The 19,146-nt window shown below is 42.6% G+C and overlaps 1 protein-coding gene and 1 long non-coding RNA gene across 2 annotated transcripts in view; both read right to left on the reverse strand.

Moving 5' to 3' along the window:
- The window catches only part of EIF4A1 (eukaryotic translation initiation factor 4A1), a 46,740-nt gene that overhangs the window by 10,334 nt on the left and 17,260 nt on the right, over positions 1-19,146 (reverse strand). The window contains exons 5-8 of the mRNA XM_056510260.1: positions 19,014-19,123; positions 15,620-15,763; positions 4,291-4,428; positions 2,558-2,647 (exon numbers count right to left, since the gene is read on the reverse strand). Of these exons, the coding sequence (XP_056366235.1) occupies positions 2,558-2,647; positions 4,291-4,428; positions 15,620-15,763; positions 19,014-19,123 (482 nt within the window). The remainder of the gene's footprint in view (positions 1-2,557; positions 2,648-4,290; positions 4,429-15,619; positions 15,764-19,013; positions 19,124-19,146) is intronic.
- LOC130263011 (uncharacterized) lies at positions 5,170-7,409 on the reverse strand. Its single transcript, XR_008842267.1, has 4 exons — positions 7,387-7,409; positions 7,159-7,178; positions 5,363-5,386; positions 5,170-5,198 (listed from the first exon to the last, which is right to left on the reverse strand). It is a non-coding gene; the product is annotated as an uncharacterized LOC130263011 (long non-coding RNA).

Genomic DNA, 19,146 nt, shown 5'->3' on the forward strand with positions numbered 1-19,146 from the left:
GAAAAAATCCCAAAATTTGGGGAGAAATTGGGAAAAAAATCTCAAAATTTGGGGAGAATTGGGGGGAAAAATCTGGGGGAAAATGCCAAAATCTGGGGAAAAATTTGGGATAAATCCTGAAATTTGGGGGGAAATTGGGAAAAAAAAATCCTCAACATTTGGGGAGAATTGGGGGAAAAGTTTGGGGGAAAATCCCAAAATTTGGGGAAAAACAGGGAAAAATTTGGGGGAAAATGCCAAAATTTGGGGAGAAATTGGGAAAAAAATCCCAAAATTTGGGAGGAAATTGGAAAAAAAAAAATCCCAAAATTTGGGGAGAATTGGGGGAAAAGTTTGGAAGAAAATCCCAAAATTTGAGGAAAAACAGGGAAAAATTTGTGGGAAAATGCCAAAATTTGGGAGGAAATTGGAAAAAAAAAAAATCCCAAAATTTGGGGAGAATTGGAGGAAAAGTTTAAGGGAAAATCCCAAAATTTGGGGAAAAATTGGGAAAAAAAATTGTCAATATTTGGGGAGAATTGGGGGAAAATGCCAAAATTTGGGAGGAAATTGGGAAAAAAATCCCAAAATTTGGGGAGAAATTGGAAAAAAAAATCTCAACATTTGGGGAGAATTGGGGGAAAAGTTTGGGGGAAAATCCCAAAATTTGGGAGGTTTTAGGGGAAAATTTGGGGGGAAATCCTGAAATTTGGGGGGAAATTGGGAAAAAAAAAATCCCAAAATTTGGGGAGAAATTGGAAAAAAAAATCTCAACATTTGGGGAGAATTGGGGGAAAAGTTTGGGGGAAAATCCCAAAATTTGAGGAAAAACAGGGAAAAATTTGGGGGAAAATGCCAAAATTTGGGGAGAAATTGGGAAAAAATCCCAAAATTTGGGAGGAAATTGGAAAAAAAAAAAATCCCAAAATTTGGGGAGAATTGGGGGAAAAGTTTGGAAGAAAATCCCAAAATTTGAGGAAAAACAGGGAAAAATTTGTGGGAAAATCCCAAAATTTGGGGAGAAATTGGGAAAAAAATCCCAAAATTTGGGAGGAAATTGGAAAAAAAAAAATCCCAAAATTTGGGGAGAATTGGGGGAAAAGTTTGGAAGAAAATCCCAAAATTTGGGGAAAAATTGGGAAAAAAAATTGTCAATATTTGGGGAGAATTGGGGGAAAATGCCAAAATTTGGGGGAAAATGCCAAAATTTGGGAGGAAATTGGGAAAAAAATCCCAAAATTTGGGGAGAAATTGGAAAAAAAAATCTCAACATTTGGGGAGAATTGGAGGAAAAGTTTAAGGAAAAATCCCAAAATTTGGGAGGTTTTAGGGGAAAATTTGGGGGAAAATGCCAAAATTTGGGGAGAATTGGGGGAAAAAATCCCAAAATTTGGGGGAGATTTCAGGGGAAAATAACAAAAAAATTGGGGGGAAATTGGGAAAAAAAGGGAAAAATAAAAGAATCTGAAATTTAGGGAGTTTGGGGAGGAACCCAAATTTTGGGTTAAAAATCCCCCAAAATTCTTATTTTTTTAACAAAAAACCTCAAATTTTTTCAATTTTTTAAAGTTTTTTTAGGATTTTTTTTTTTTTCAGGAATTTTTTTGGGGGGTGGGGGAGGGGCCCTGGGCAGGGTGGGGGAGGGGAAGGAACCCAAATTTTGGGTCCAAAAAAATCTTGTTTTTTTAACAAAAAACCTCAAATTTTTTCAATTTTTTTCTTTTTAATTTTTTTTCAGGGAATTTTTTTTTCAGGAATTTTTTGGGGGGTGGGGGAGGGGCCCAGTGCAGAAACCCAAAATTTGGGTCCAAAAAACCCCAAAAAATCTTATTTTTATAGCAAAAAACCTCAAATTTTTTCAATTTTGTTTTTATTTTTTCGGGAAATTTTTTTTTCAGGAATTTTTTGGGGGGTGGGGGAGGGGCCCTGGGCAGGGTGGGGGAGGGGCAGGAACCCAAATTTTGGGTCCAAAAAAATCTTGTTTTTTTAACAAAAAACCTCCAATTTTTTCAATTTTTTTCTTTTTAATTTTTTTCAGGGAATTTTTTTTTCAGGAATTTTTTGGGGGGTGGGGGAGGGGCTCAGGGCAGGAACCCAAAATTTGGGTTAAAAATCCCCCAAAATTCTTATTTTTTTACCAAAAAACCTCAAATTTTTTCAATTTTTTTTTTTATTTTTTCGGGAAATTTTTTTTTTCAGGAATTTTTTGGGGGGTGGGGGAGGGGCCCAGGGCAGGGTGGGGGAGGGGCAGGAACCCAAATTTTGGGTTAAAAATCCCCCAAAATTCCTATTTTTTTAGCAAAAAACCTCAAATTTTTTCAATATTTTTTTTATTTTTTCGGGGAATTTTTTTTTTAGGAATTTTTTGGGGGGTGGGGGAGGGGCCAGCAGGGTGGGGGAGGGGCCCAGGACAGAAACCCAAAATTTGGGTCCAAAAAACCCCAAAATTCTTATTTTTTTAGCAAAAAACCTCAAATTTTTTCAATTTTTTTTTTATTTTTTCGGGGAATTTTTTTTTAGGAATTTTTTGTGGGGTGGGGGAGGGGCCAGGGCAGGGTGGGGGAGGGGCAGCACTGACCAGCAGGTCGGTGGTGATCAGCACCCGGCTGGAGCCCGACCGGAATTCCCTCATGATGACGTCACGCTCCTTCTGGTCCATGTCCCCGTGCTGGAAATCGTAATTAACACCAATTAAAATTAATTAAAATTAATTGTAATCAAAAATAAGTCATTAAAATTAAATTTAAATTTTTTAATTTTTTTTTTTCCCAATTTTGGAACCACAATTTTGGGGTTCTACCCCTTTTCTGACACCTTAGAATTTAATTAAAATGGAATTAAATTAAATTAATTTTTTGGTTGCAAAAACAAAAATTAAAAATTTCTGCTAAATTTGGGGTTCGGCCCCTCCCCCACCCCCTGATGACGTCAGAGTGACCAAAATGCTCCAAAAACGCCCAAAAAATGACCCTGAGTGACCTCACTGACCCCTGGGTGACCCTGAGTGACCCCTGGGTGACCCCAGGATGACCTCACTGACCCCTGGGTGACCCCACTGACCATTCACTGACCCCTGAGTGACCTCAGTGACCAGAGTGACCCTGAGTGACCCCACTGACCCCTGAGTGACCCCACTGATATCACTGTGACCCCTCAGTGACCCCTGAGTGACCCCACTGACCCCTGAGTGACCCCACTGACCCCTGAGTGACCCCACTGACCCCTGGATGACCCCACTGACCTCCTGTGACCCCACTGACCCCTGAGTGACCCCACTGACCATCACTGACCCCTGGGTGACCCCTGGGTGACCCTACTGACCCCTGAATGACCTCAGTGACCAGAGTGACCCTGAGTGACCCCACTGACCATCACTGACCCCTGAGTGACCCACACTGACCCTGAGTGACCCCACTGACCATCACTGACCCCTGGGTGACCCCTGAGTGACCCCACTGACCCCTGAGTGACCCCACTGACCTCACTGACCCCTGAGTGACCCCTGAGTGACCCCACTGACCCCTGGGTGACCCCACTGACCATCACTGACCCCTGAGTGACCCCCTGACCCCCGGGTGACCCCTCACTGACCATGGCAGACACGGTGAAGTCTCTGGCGTGCATTTTCTCCGTCAGCCAGTCCCTGTGACCCTGAGTGACCCCACTGACCATCACTGACCCCTGGATGACCTCACTGACCATGGCAGACACGGTGAAGTCCCGGGCGTGCATTTTCTCCGTCAGCCAGTCCCTGTGACCCTGAGTGACCCCACTGACCCCTGAGTGACCCCACTGACCATCACTGACCCCTGGGTGACCCCACACTGACCATTGCAGACACGGTGAAATCCCTGGCGTGCATTTTCTCCGTCAGCCAGTCCCTGTGACCTTGAGTGACCCCTGGATGACCCCACTGACCATCACTGACCCCTGGGTGACCCCACTGACCCCCGGGTGACCCCTCACTGACCATTGCAGACACGGTGAAGTCTCTCGCGTGCATTTTCTCCGTCAGCCAGTCCCTGTGACCCCTGAGTGACCCCACTGACCCCTAGTGACCCCTGAGTGACCCCACTGACCATCACTGACCCCTGGGTGACCCCACACTGACCATGGCAGACACGGTGAAATCTCTCGCGTGCATTTTCTCCGTCAGCCAGTCCCTGTGACCCTGAGTGACCCCTGAGTGACCCCACTGACCATCACTGACCCCTGGGTGACCCCACTGACATCACTGACCCCTGGGTGACCCCACTGACCATCACTGACCCCTGAGTGACCCCACTGACCCCTGAGTGACCCCTCACTGACCATGGCAGACACAGTGAAATCTCTCGCGTGCATTTTCTCCGTCAGCCAGTCGACCTTGCGCCGGGTGTTGATGAAGATCACGGCCTGGGTGATGGTCAGTGTCTCGTACAGGTCACACAGAGTGTCCAGCTTCCACTCCTGGGGGGGGAGTGACCTCTGAGTGACCTCTGAGTGACCTCTGAGTGACCTCTGACCAGTAACTGACCAGTAGTGACCAGTAACTGATTCATACATGGAGCTAAACTGACCAAAACTGAGCAAAACTGACCCAAACTGACCCTCAGGTCACACAGAGTGTCCAGTTCCCACCCATGGCCAGAGGAGTGACCAGTGAGTGACCTCTGACCAGTAACTGACCAGTAACTGACCAGTAGTGACCAGTAACTGATTCATACATGGAGCTAAACTGACCCAAACTGACCCAAAGTGACCCAAAACTGACCCAAAGTGACCCAAAACTGACCCAAAACTGACCCCCAGGTCACACAGAGTGTCCAGTTCCCACTGCTGGGGAGGGGAGTGACCTCTGAGTGACCTCTGAGTGACCAGTGAGTGACCTCTGACCAGTAACTGACCAGTAACTGACCAGTAACTGATTCATACATGGAGCTAAACTGACCCAAAGTGACCCAAAACTGACCCAAAGTGACCCCAAGGTCACACAGAGTGTCCAGTTCCCACCCCTGGGGAGGGGAGTGACCAGTGAGTGACCTCTGAGTGACCTCTGAGTGACCTCTGACCAGTAACTGACCAGTAACTGACCAGTAACTGACCAGTAACTGACCAGTAACTGATTGATACATGGAGCTAAACTGACCCAAAGTGACCCAAAACTGACCCCAAGGTCACACAGTGTCCAGTTCCCACCCCTGGCCAGAGGAGTGACCTCTAAGTGACCTCCGAGTGACCTCAGACCAGTAACTGACCAGTAACTGACCAGTAGTGACCAGTAACTGATTCATACATTGAGCAAAACTGACCCAAAGTGACCCAAAACTGACCCAAAACTGACCCAAAGTGACCCCAAGGTCACACAGAGTGTCCAGTTCCCACCCCTGGCCAGAGGAGTGACCACTGAGTGACCTCTGAGTGACCTCTGACCAGTAACTGACCAGTAACTGACCAGCAATGACCAGTAACTGATTGATACATGGAGCAAAACTGACCCAAAGTGACCCAAAGTGACCAAAACTGACCCAAAACTGACCCAAAGTGACCCCCAGGTCACACAGAGTGTCCAGTTCCCAATCCTGGAGAGGGGAGTGACCAGTGAGTGACCTCTGACTGACCTCTGACCAGTAACTGACCAGTAACTGACCAGTAACTGATTCATACATGGAGCTAAACTGACCCAAACTGACCCAAAACTGACCCAAAGTGACCCAAAACTGACCCCAAGGTCACACAGTGTCCAGTTCCCACTCCTGGCCAGAGGAGTGACCACTGAGTGACCTCTGAGTGACCTCTGACCAGTAACTGACCAGTAGTGACCAGTAACTGATTCATACATGGAGCTAAACTGACCAAAACTGAGCAAAACTGACCCAAACTGACCCTCAGGTCACACAGAGTGTCCAGTTCCCACCCATGGCCAGAGGAGTGACCAGTGAGTGACCTCTGACCAGTAACTGACCAGTAACTGACCAGTAGTGACCAGTAACTGACCAGTAACTGATTCATACACGGAGCAAAACTGACCCAAAGTGACCCAAAACTGACCCAAACTGACCCCAAGGTCACACAGAGTGTCCAGTTCCCAATCCTGGGGAGGGGAGTGACCTCTGAGTGACCTCTGAGTGACCTCTGACCAGTAACTGACCAGTAACTGACCAGTAGTGACCAGTAACTGACCAGTAACTGACCAGTAACTGATTCATACATGGAGCTAAACTGACCCAAACTGACCCAAAACTGACCCAAAGTGACCAAAACTGACCCAAAGTGACCAAAACTGACCCAAACTGACCCAAAGTGACCCCCAGGTCACACAGAGTGTCCAGTTTTCACTGCTGGGGAGGGGAGTGACCTCTGAGTGACCTCTGACCAGTAACTGACCAGTAACTGACCAGTAAGTGACCAGTAACTGATTCATACATGGAGCTAAACTGACCCAAAGTGACCCAAAACTGACCCAAAGTGACCCAAAACTGACCCCCAGGTCACACAGAGTGTCCAGTTCCCAGCCCTGGCCAGAGGAGTGACCTCTGAGTGACCTCTGACCAGTTACTGACCAGTAACTGACCAGTAGTGACCAGTAACTGATTCATACATGGAGCTAAACTGACCCAAAGTGACCCAAAACTGACCCAAAGTGACCAAAACTGACCCAAAGTGACCCAAAACTGACCCAAAGTGACCAAAACTGACCCAAAACTGACCCAAAGTGACCCAAAACTGACCCAAAGTGACCCTCAGGTCACACAGAGTGTCCAGCTTCCACTCCTGGGGGGGGAGTGACCTCTGAGTGACCTCTGACCAGTAACTGACCAGTAACCGACCAGTAGTGACCAGTAACTGACCAGTAACTGATTGATACACGGAGCTAAACTGACCCAAAGTGACCCAAAACTGACCCAAAACTGACCCAAAGTGACCCCAAGGTCACACAGGGTGTCCAGTTCCCACCCCTGGCCAGACGAGTGACCAGTGAGTGACCTCTGAGTGACCTCTGACCAGTATGACCAGTGTGACCAGTAAGTGACCAGTAACTGATTCATACATGGAGCTAAACTGACCCAAACTGACCCAAAACTGACCCAAACTGACCCAAAACTGACCCAAACTGACCCAAAACTGACCCAAAGTGACTCTCAGGTCACACAGAGTGTCCAGCTTCCACTCCTGGGGGGGGAGTGACCTCTGAGTGACCTGAGTGACCTCTGAGTGACCTCTGACCAGTAACTGACCAGTAACTGACCAGTAACTGACCAGTAACTGATTCATACATGGAGCAAAAGTTACCCAAAACTGACCCAAAACTGACCCAAAACTGACCCAAAGTGACCCAAAACTGACCCAAAGTGACCCAAAACTGACCCAAAGTGACCCCCAGGTCACACAGAGTGTCCAGCTCCCACTGCTGGGGAGGGGAGTGACCTCTGAGTGACCTCTGAGTGACCAGTGAGTGACCTCTGACCAGTAACTGACCAGTAACTGACCAGTAACTGATTCATACATGGAGCTAAACTGACCCAAAGTGACCCAAAATGACCCAAAGTGACCCAAAGTGACCCCTATGTCACACAGAGTGCCCAGTTCCCAATCCTGGAGAGGAGAGTGACCAGTGAGTGACCTCTGAGTGACCTCTGACCAGTAACTGACCAGTAACTGACCAGTAACTGACCAGTAACTGACCAGTAACTGATTCATACATGGAGCTAAACTGACCCAAAGTGACCCAAAACTGACCCAAAGTGACCCCCAGGTCACACAGAGTGTCCAGTTCCCACTGCTGAGGAGGGGAGTGACCTCTGAGTGACCTCTGACCAGTAACTGACCAGTAGTGACCAGTAACTGACCAGTAACTGATTGATACACGGAGCTAAACTGACCCAAAGTGACCCAAAACTGACCCAAAGTGACCCAAAACTGACCCAAAGTGACCCTCAGGTCACACAGAGTGTCCAGTTCCCAATCCTGGAGAGGGGAGTGACCAGTGAGTGACCTCTGAGTGACCTCTGACCAGTAACTGACCAGTAGTGACCAGTAACTGATTCATACATGGAGCTAAACTGACCCAAAGTGACCCAAAGTGACCCAAAACTGACCCAAAGTGACCCAAAGTGACCCAAACTGACCCAAAGTGACCAAAACTCGACAAAGTGACTCAAAAATTACCCAAAACGACTCAAAATGACCCAAAATGACCCAAAATGGTCCCAAAATGACCCAAAGTGAACCCAAAATATCCCAAAATGACCCAAAACATCCCAGAATGGACCCAAAATGACCCAAAATATCCAAGAATAGACCTAAAATTGAACCAAAATGACCTAAAATGAACAAAATTAACCCAAAATGACCCAAAATTAACCCAAAGTATCTCAAAATTAATCCAAAATATTCCAGAATGGACCCAAAATGACCCAAAATCCCCCAAATTAACCCCAAAATGACCCAAATTAACCCAAAAATGACCCAAAATTACCAAAAACTCACCCAAAATATCCCAAAATGACCCAAAATTAACCCGAAGTATCTCAACATTAACCCAAAATATCCCAGAATGGACCCACAAAATGACACAAAATCCCCCAAATTTACCCAAAATTAACCCAAACATGACCCAAAATTACCCAAAGTAGCTCAAAATTAACCCAAAATACCCCAGAATGGACCCCAAATAAACCCAAAAATGACCCAAAAATTAACCCAAAAATGAGCTAAAATTAATTTAAAAATGACCCAAAATCCCCCAAATTAACCCAAAATTAACCCAAAAATTCCCCCAAGTTAACCCAAAATTAACCCAAAAATGTCCCAACATATCTCAGAATTAACTCAAAATACCCCAGAATAGACCCAAAATCCCCCAAATTAACCCAAAAATGACCCAAATTAACCCAAAATTACCCAGTTTCTCAAAATTAACCCAAAATCCCGCAAATTGACCCAAAATCTCTCAAATTAACCCAAAATTAACCCAAAAATGACCCAAAGTGACCCAAAATCCCTCAAATTGACCCAAAAATGACTCAAATTAACCCAAAAATGACCCAAAGTGACCCAAAATCCCCCAAATTAACACAAAAGTGACCAAAAATTAACCCAAAATCCCCCAAATTAACCCAAAATTTACCCAAAAATGACCAGAAAATAACCCCAAAATGACCCAAAAATGACCCAAAATGACTCAAATTAACCCAAAAATGACGCAAAATTAACCCAAAAATGACCCAAAATTAACCCAAAATATCTCAAAATTAACCCAAAATACCCCAGAATAGACCCAAAATCCCCCAAATTAACCCAAAAATGACCCAAATTAACCCAAAATTACCCAGTTTCTCAAAATTAACCCAAAATCCCGCAAATCAACCCAAAATCTCTCAAATTAACCCAAAATTAACCCAAAAATGACCCAAAGTGACCCAAAATCCCCCAAATTAACCCAAAATTTACCCAAAAATGACCAGAAAATAACCCCAAAATGACCCAAAAATGACCCAAATTAACCCAAAAATGACCCAAAATTAACCCAAAAATGACCCAAAATTAACCCAAAATATCTCAAAATTAACCCAATACCCCAGAATAGACCCAAAATCCCCCAAATTAACCCAAAAATGACCCAAATTAACCCAAAATTACCCAGTTTCTCAAAATTAACCCAAAATCTCTCAAATTAACCCAAAATTAACCCAAAAATGACCCAAAGTGACCCAAAATCCCCCAAATTGACCCAAAAATGACTCAAATTAACCCAAAATATCCCAAAAATAACCCAAAATCCCCCAAATTAACCCAAAATTAACCCAAAAATGACCCAAAATTAACCCAAAAATGTCCCAAAGTATCTCAAAATTAACTCAAAATATCCCAGAATGGACCCAAAATGACCCAAAATCCCCCAAATTAACCCAAAAATGACCCAAAACTAACCTAAAATGACCCAAAATGACCCAAAATTCCCCAATTAACCCAAATCCCCCAAATTAACCCCAAACCCAAATTAACCCAAATTAACCCAAAAACCCCAAATTAACCCAAAAATGACCCAAAGTGACCCAAAATCCCCCAAATTAACCCAAAATCTCCCAAAATTAACCCAAATACCCCAAATTAACCCAAATTAACCCAAAAATGACCCAAAATTAACCCAAAATATCCAAAATTAACCCAAAATACCCCAGAATAGACCCAAAATCCCCCAAATTAACCCAAAATTACCCAGTTTCTCAAAATTAACCCAAAATCCCGCAAATTAACCCAAAATCTCTCAAATTAACCCAAAAATGACTCAAATTAACCCAAAATTAACCCAAAATATCCCAAATTCCCCAAATTAACCCAAAATTAACCCAAAAATGACCCAAAATTAACCTAAAAATGACCCAAAATCCCCCCAAATTAACCCAAAATTAACCCAAAAATGACCCAAAATTACCCAAAGTATCTCAAAATTAACCCAAAATCCCTGAAATTAACCCAAAAATGACCCAAAATTACCCAAAGTATATCAAAATTAACTCAAAATATCCCAGAATGGCCCCAAAATGACCCAAAATAATCGAAAAATCCCCCAAATTAACCCAAAATTAAACCAAAAATGAACCCAAAATTAAACTGAAAATGATCCAAAAATAACCCAAAATCCCCCAAATTAACCCAAAATTAACCCAAAAATGACCCAAAATTAGCCCAAAAATTTTCCCAAATTATCCAAAATTACCAAAAACTCACCCAAAATATCCCAAAATGACCCAAAATACCCCCAAATTAACCCAAAATCCCCCAAATTAACCCAAAATTAACCCCAAAATTTCCCCAAATTAACCCAAAATTAACCCAAAATCCCCCAAATTAACCCAAAATTAACCCAAAATCCCCCAAATTAACCCAAAATCCCCCAAATTAACCCAAAAATAACCCAAAAATGACCAAAAATTAACCCTAAAATGTCCCAAAATCCCCCAAATTTCCCGAGTCCTGTTCCCCCCGCTCAGGGGCCGTTCCCACGGAGGGGGAGGGGCAGCCCATGGTCCGGGGGGTCACGGGGTCACTCTGGCATGGGGTCACTGCGGGGGGGCCACGGGGCCACCCCACAAATCCTGAGGCCATGCGGGGGGAGGGGGCCCCAAAGTCACCCAGATTCCCAAAATCCACCCGAAATTCACCCAAAAATTGGAAACAAAATAGCTCAAAATTTACCTGAAATTTACCCAAAAATCGGAAACAAAATAGCTCAAAATCCACCTGAAATTCCCCCAAAAATGGAAATAAAATAGCTCAAAATTCACCCGAAATTCACCCAAAAAATGGAAACAAAATATCCCAAAATTTACCTGAAATTTACCCAAAAAATTGAAACAAAATATCCCAAAATTTACCTGAAATTTACCCAAAAAACTGGAAACAAAATATCCCAGAATTTACCTGAAATTTACCCAAAAATCGGAAACAAAATAGCTCAAAATCCACCTGAAATTCCCCCAAAAATGGAAATAAAATAGCTCAAAATTCACCCGAAATTCACCCAAAAAATGGAAACAAAATATCCCAAAATTTACCTGAAATTTACCCAAAAAATTGAAACAAAATATCCCAAAATTTACCTGAAATTTACCCAAAAAACTGGAAACAAAATATCCCAGAATTTACCTGAAATTTACCCAAAAATCGGAAACAAAATATCCCAGAATTTACCCGAAAAATGGAAATAAAATAGCTCAAAATTCCCCTGAAATTTACCCAAAAAACTGAGCCAAAATATCCCAAAATCCACCCGAAATTCACCCAAAAATTGGAACCAAAATACCCAAAATTTACCTGAAATTTACCCAAAAATCGGAAACAAAATATCCCAGAATTTACCCGAAAAATGGAAACAAAATATCCCAAAATTAACCCGAAATTCACCCAAAAATTGGAAACAAAATATCCCAAAATTTACCTGAAATTTACCCAAAAATTGGAAACAAAATATCCCAAAATTTACCTGAAATTTACCCAAAAAATTGAAACAAAATATCCAAAAATTTACCCGAAAAATGGAAACAAAATAGCTCAAAATTCACCCGAAATTCACCCAAAAATCGGAAACAAAATAGCTCAAAATTTACCTGAAATTTACCCAAAAAATTGGAAACAAAATAGCTCAAAATCCACCTGAAATTCACCCAAAAATTGGAAACAAAATGTCCCAGAATTTACCCAAAAAATGGAAACAAAATAACCCAAAATTTCCCTGAAATTCACCCAAAATTTACCCAAAATTTCCCTGAAATTCACCCAAAAATTGGAAACAAAATGTCCCAGAATTCACCCGAAATTCACCCAAAAATCGGAAACAAAATGTCCCAGAATTTACCCGAAAAATGGAAATAAAATAGCTCAAAATTTACCTGAGATTCACCCGAAATTTACCCAAAAAACGGAGCCAAAATATCCCAAAATCCACCCGAAATTCACCCAAAAATTGGAAACAAAATAGCTCAAAATTTACCCGAAATTCACCCAAAAAATAACCCAAAATTTACCTGAAATTCACCTGAAATTTACCCAAAATTCACCCAAAAATTGGAAACAAAATAGCTCAAAATTTACCTGAAATTCACCCAAAAATTAGAAACAAAATATCCCAATATTCCCCCAAAAATGGAAATAAAATAGCTCAAAATTTACCTGAAATTTACCCAAAAAATTGGAAACAAAATGTCCCAAAATTTACCTGAAATTCACCCAAAAATTGGAAACAAAATAGCTCAAAATTCACCTGAAATTCACCCAAAAAATGGAACCAAAATATCCCAAAATTTACCTGAAATTTACCCAAAAAATTGGAAACAAAATATCCCAAAATTTACCTGAAATTTACCCAAAAAATTGAAACAAAATATCCCAAAATTTACCTGAAATTTACCCAAAAAATCGGAAACAAAATATCCCAAAATTTACCTGAAATTCACCCAAAAAATTGGAAACAAAATAGCTCAAAATTCACCCGAAAAATGAAAACAAAATAGCACAAAATTCACCCGAAATTCACCCAAAAAATAACCCAAAATTTACCTGAAATTCACCCCAAATTTCCCCAAAAAATGGAACAAAAATCTCCCAGAATTATCCCAGAATTTCCCACCAAAAATCCTCGAAAAATCCACTCCAAGCCCCTAAACTGCCCCAAAATCCCCAAATTCTGCCCCTAAAATTCCCAAAAAATTCCCAAAATATCCCAAAACCCCAAATTCCTGCCAAAAAACCTTCGAAAAATCCATTCCAAACCCCTAAAACCACCCCAAAATCCCCAAATTACGTCTCTAAAATTCCCAAAAAAATCCCAAAATATTCCCAAAATCCCCAAAAAATTCCCAAAAATCCCAAAAAATCTCCGAATTACAGCTCTAAAATTCCCAAAAAATTCCCAAAACTCCCCAAAAACCTCCCAAAATCCCCAAATTATGGCTCTAAAAATCCCAAAAAATTCCAAAAAAATCCCCCAAAACCTCCCCAAAATCCCCAAATTATGTCTCTAAAAATCCCAAAAAAATCCCAAAAAACCCCCAAAATCCCCAAATTACGGCTCTAAAAATCCCAGAAAATTCCCAAAAAAATCCCAAAAATCCCCAAAAAACCCACCCCAAAATCCCCAAATTACGGCTCTAAAATTCCCAAAAAATATCCCAAAAACCCCCCAAAAAACCCCAAATTATGGCTCTAAAATTCCCAAAAAATTCCCAAAATAATCCCAAAAATCCCCAAAAAACCACCCCAAAATCCCCAAATTATGTCTCTAAAAATTCCAAAAAACCCCCAAAATCCCCAAATTACAGCTCTAAAATTCCCAGAAAATTCCCAAGAAAATCCCCAAAATCCCCCCAAAAATTCCCAAAATCCCCAAATTATGACTCTAAAAATCCCCAAAAAACCACCCCAAAATCCCCAAATTACGGCTCTAAAAATCCCAAAAAACCCCCCAAAAAATTCCAAAAAAACCCCTAAAATCCCCAAATTATGGCTCTAAAAATCCCAAAAAATTCCAAAAAAATCCCCCAAAACCTCCCCAAAATCCCCAAATTATGTCTCTAAAAATCCCAAAAAAACCCCAAAATCCCCAAATTACGGCTCTAAAAATCCCAAAAAAACCCCCAAAAAATCCCAAAAAAACCCCCAAAATCCCCAAATTACGTCTCTAAAATTCCCAAAAAATATCCCAAAAACCCCCCAAAAAACCCCAAATTATGGCTCTAAAATTCCCAAAAAATTCCCAAAATAATCCCAAAAATCCCCAAAAAACCACCCCAAAATCCCCAAATTATGTCTCTAAAAATCCCAAAAAATTCCAAAAAAATCCCCCAAAATCCTCAAATTATGTCTCTAAAAATCCCAAAAACCCCCCAAAAAATCCCAAAAAAAAACCCCCAAAATCCCCAAATTACGTCTCTAAAAATCCCAAAATATCCCAAAAAATTCCTAAAAAATTCCCAAAAAAATCCCCAAAAACCCCCAAAATCCCCAAATTACGGCTCTAAAACTCCCAAAAAATATCCCAAAAACCCCCAAAAAACCCCAAATTATGGCTCTAAAATTCCCAAAAAATTCCCAAAATAATCCCCAAAATCCCCAAAAAACCACCCCAAAATCCCGAAATTATGGCTCTAAAAATCCCAAAAAAATCCCAAAAAACCCCCAAAATCCCCAAATTATGTCTCTAAAAATCCCAAAAAACCCCCCAAAAAATCCCAAAAAAAACCCCCAAAATCCCCAAATTATGGCTCTAAAAATCCCAAAAAATATCCCAAAAACCCCCAAAAAACCCCAAATTACGGCTCTAAAATTCCCAAAAAATTCCCAAAAAAATCCCGAAAATCCCCAAAAAACCACCCCAAAATCCCCAAATTATGTCTCTAAAAATCCCAAAAAACCCCCCAAAAAATCCCAAAAAAAACCCCAAAATCCCCAAATTATGGCTCTAAAAATCCCAAAAAATCCAAAAAAATTCCCTAAAATTTCCCCAAAAAAATCCCAAAAAACCCCCAAAATCCCCAAATTACGGCTCTAAAATTCCCAGAAAATTCCCAAGATCCCCAAAAATCCCCAAAAAATTCCCAAAACTCTCCAAAAACTTCCCAAAACCCCGAAATTTGCCACCAAAAATCTTCAAAAAATCCACTCCAAGCCCCAAAACCCACCCCAAAATCACCAAATTATGGTTCTAAAAATCCCCAAAAAATCCCCAAAAAAATCCCCAAAATCCCCCCAAAAATTCCCAAAATCCCCAAATTATGGCTCTAAAAATCCCAAAAAATTCCCCAAAATCCCCAAAAATCCCCAAAAAATCCCCAAAACTTCCCAAAACCCCCAAATTTCCTACCAAAAATCCTCTAAAAATCCACTCCAAGCCCCTAAAACCACCCCAAAATCCCCAAATTATGGCTCTAAAAATCCCAAAAAATTCCAAAAAAATCCCCCAAAACCTCCCCAAAATCCCCACATTATGGCTCTAAAAATCCCAAAAAATTCCCCAAAATCCCCAAATTATGGCTCTAAAAATCCCAAAAAATATCCCAAAAACCCCCAAAAAACGGCTCTAAAATTCCCAAAAAATTCCCAAAAAATCCCCAAAATCCCAGAATCCCCAAAAATTCCCAAAAATTCCGGGAATTCCCACCTCCCTCTCGACGTTGATGTAGAACTGCCGGATCCCCTCCAGCGTCAGCTCCTCCTTCTTCACCAGGATCCGAATCGGGTCCCGCATGAACTTCTTGGTGACCTCCAGCACGTCCAGGGGCATCGTGGCCGACAGCAGCACCACCTGGGGGGGAGGGGAGCCCCAAATTCGGGGTCAGGACCCCAAAATTTGGGATCAGGAGCCCAAAAAATGGGGAGAGGGACCCAAAAAATGGGGAAAGGGACCCAAAAAATGGAGTCGGGAACACAAAAAATGGGGAGAAGGACCCAAAAAAATGAGATTGGAAACCCAAAATTTGGGGTCAGGACCTCGATATTTGGGATTGGGAGCCCGAAATTTCGGGTCAGGATCACAAGAAATGAGGAGAGGGACCCAAAATTTGGGGTTGGAAACCCAAAATTTGGGGTCAGGACCCAAAAATCTCCCAAAATCCCTCCTGGTGACCTCCAGCACGTCCAGGGGCATCGTGGCCGACAGCAGCACCACCTGGGGGGGAGGGGAGCCCCAAATTCGGGGTCAGGACCCCAAAATTTGGGATCAGGAGCCCAAAAAATGGGGAGAGGGACCCAAAAAATGGAGAGAAGGACCCCAAGAAATGGGATCAGGAGCCAAAAAAATGGGGAGAGGGACCCAAAATTTGGGACTGGAAACCAAAATCTGGGGTCAGGACCTCGAAATTTGGGATCAGGACCAAAAAAAAATGGGGTTGGGAACTCAAAATTTGGGGTCAGGACCACAAAATTTGGGATTGGGAGCCCGAAATTTGGGGTCAAGATCACAAGAAATGGGGAGAGGGACCCAAAATTTGGGGTCAGGACCCCAAAAAATGGGATCAGGACCCCAAAAAATGGGGAAAGGGACCCAAAAAATGGGGAGAAGAACCCAGAAAAATGAGATTGGGAACCTGAAATTTGGGGTCAGGACCCCAAGAAATGGGATCAGGAGCCAAAAAATGGGGAGAGGGACCCAAAATTTGGGATTGGAAACCCAAAATTTGGGGTCACGACCTCAAAAAATGGGGTTGGGACTCAAAATTTGGGGTCAGGGCCTCGAAATTTGGGATTGGGGACCCAAAAAATTGGGACTGGAAACCCAAAATTTGGGGTCAGGACCACAAAATTTGGGATTGGGAGCCCGAAATTTGGGGTCAGGATCACAAGAAATGGGGAGAGGGACCCAAAATTTGGGGTCAGGACCCAAAAATCTCCCAGAATCCCTCCTGGTGACCTCCAGCACGTCCAGGGGCATCGTGGCCGACAGCAGCACCACCTGGGGGGGAGGGGAGCCCCAAATTCGGGGTCAGGACCCAAAAATTTGGGATCAGGACCCCAAAAAATGGGGAAAGGGACCCAAAAAATGGGATTGGGAGCCAAAAAATGGAGTCGGGAACACAAAAAATGGGGAGAAAGACCCAAAAAAATGAGATTAGGAACCTGAAATTTGGGGTCAGGACCCCAAGAAATGGGATCAGGAGACCAAAAATTGGGATCAGGAGCCAAAAAAATGGGGAAAGGGACCCAAAAAACTGAAATTTGAACCCAAAAAATGGAGTCTGGGTCACAAAAAATGGGGAGAAGGACCCAAAAAAATGAGATTGGGAACCTGAAATTTGGGGTCAGGACCTCAAAATTTGGGGAAAGGAACCCAAAAAATGGGGTTGGGAACTCAAAATTTGGGGTCAGGACCTGGAAATTTGGGATTGGGAGCCCGAAATTTGGGGTCAGGATCACAAGAAATGGGGAGAGGGACCCAAAATTTGGGGTCAGGACCCAAAAATCTCCCAGAATCCCTCCTGGTGACCTCCAGCACGTCCAGGGGCATCGTGGCCGACAGCAGCACCACCTGGGGGGGAGGGGAACCCAAATTCGGGGTCAGGACCCCAAAATTTGGGATCAGGACCCCAAAAAATGGGGAAAGGGACCCAAAAAATGGGGAAAGGGACCCAAAAAATGGAGTCGGGAACCCAAAAAATGGGGAGAAGGACCCAAAAAAATGAGATTTGGAACCTAAAATTTGGGGTCAGGACCCCAAGAAATGGGATCAGGACCCCAAAAAATGGGGAGAGGGACCCAAAAAATGGGGAAAGGGACCCAAAAAACTGAAATTTGAACCCAAAAAATGGAGTCTGGGTCAAAAAAAATGGGGAGAAGGACCCAAAAAAATGAGATTGGGAACCTGAAATTTGGGATCAGGACCCCAAAAAATGAGGAGAGGGACCCAAAATTTGGGATTGGGAACCCAAAATTTGGGGTCACGACCTCAAAAAATGGGGTTGGGAACTCAAAATTTGGGGTCAGGGCCTCGAAATTTGGGATTGGGGACCCAAAAATTTGGGATTGGGAACCAAACAAATGGGGTTGGGAACTCAAAACTTGGGGTCAGGACCCAAAATTTGGGATCAGGACCCAAAAATTTGGGGAAAGGGACCTAAAAATTGGGGTTGGGAACCCAAAAAATGGGAAAGTGACCCAAAATTTGGGGTCAGGACCCAAAAATTTGGGATTGGGAACCTGAAATTTGGGGTCAGGACCCAAAAAAATGGGGAAGGGACCCCAAAATTTGGGGTCAGGACCCAAAAATTTGGGATTGGGAACCTGAAATTTGGGGTCAGGACCCAAAAAAATGGGGAAAGGGACCCAAAATTTGGGAAAGGGACCCAAAAATTGGGACTGGGAAGATAAAAAATGGGATCAAGACCCCAAAATCCCCAAAATTTCCCAAATTCTGCATAAAAATCTCAAAATTTTCCAAATTCTGCCCCAAAAATCCCAAAATTTCCCAAATTCTGCCCCAAAATCCCCAAATTTCCCAAATTCTGCCTAAAAATCCCCTAAAAAAGCCCTAAAAAATCCCCATAAATTAAAAAAAAAATACCAAAAAACCCCCAAAACTCCTCAAAAAATTCCCAAAATTCCCCTCAAATTTCTGGACAATTCCAAACACCCCAAATCCCCCAAAATTCCCAAAAAAATCCCAAAAAAATCCCCAAAAATTCCCCGAAAAATCCCCAAAAATTCCCAAAAAAAATCCCCAAAAATTTAAAAAAAACCCCAAAAAAATCCCCAAAAAACCTCAAAAAATTCCCAAAAATTCCTAAAAATTCCCAAAATTCTCCTCAAATTTCTGGACTATTCCAAGCACCCCAAATCCCCAAAAATCCCCAAAAAATCCCCAAAATTTCCCCAAAAAATCCCCAAATTTCCCCCTTACCCACCGCGTCCAGCAGGGGGCGCCGCGCGCTCGGCGCCATTTTGAAATTTTAAATTTTTTATATTTTTCTCATTTTTGGGACTTTTTTTTCCGGATTTTTTTTATTTTTCCCCAAAATTTAATTTTTTTTGGGGATTTTTGGGGTGATTTGGGCTCCCCCCACCTGCGTGTTCCCGCTCAGCTTCTGGAAAATGTCGTAGATTTGATCCTTAAATCCCCGACTCAGCATCTCGTCGGCCTCGTCCAGCACGAACATCTTGATGAATTTTGGGGCTAAAAAAACAAAATTTTGGTTA

This window comes from Oenanthe melanoleuca, chromosome 25 (assembly GCF_029582105.1).
Source record: "Oenanthe melanoleuca isolate GR-GAL-2019-014 chromosome 25, OMel1.0, whole genome shotgun sequence".
NCBI lineage: Eukaryota > Metazoa > Chordata > Aves > Passeriformes > Muscicapidae > Oenanthe > Oenanthe melanoleuca.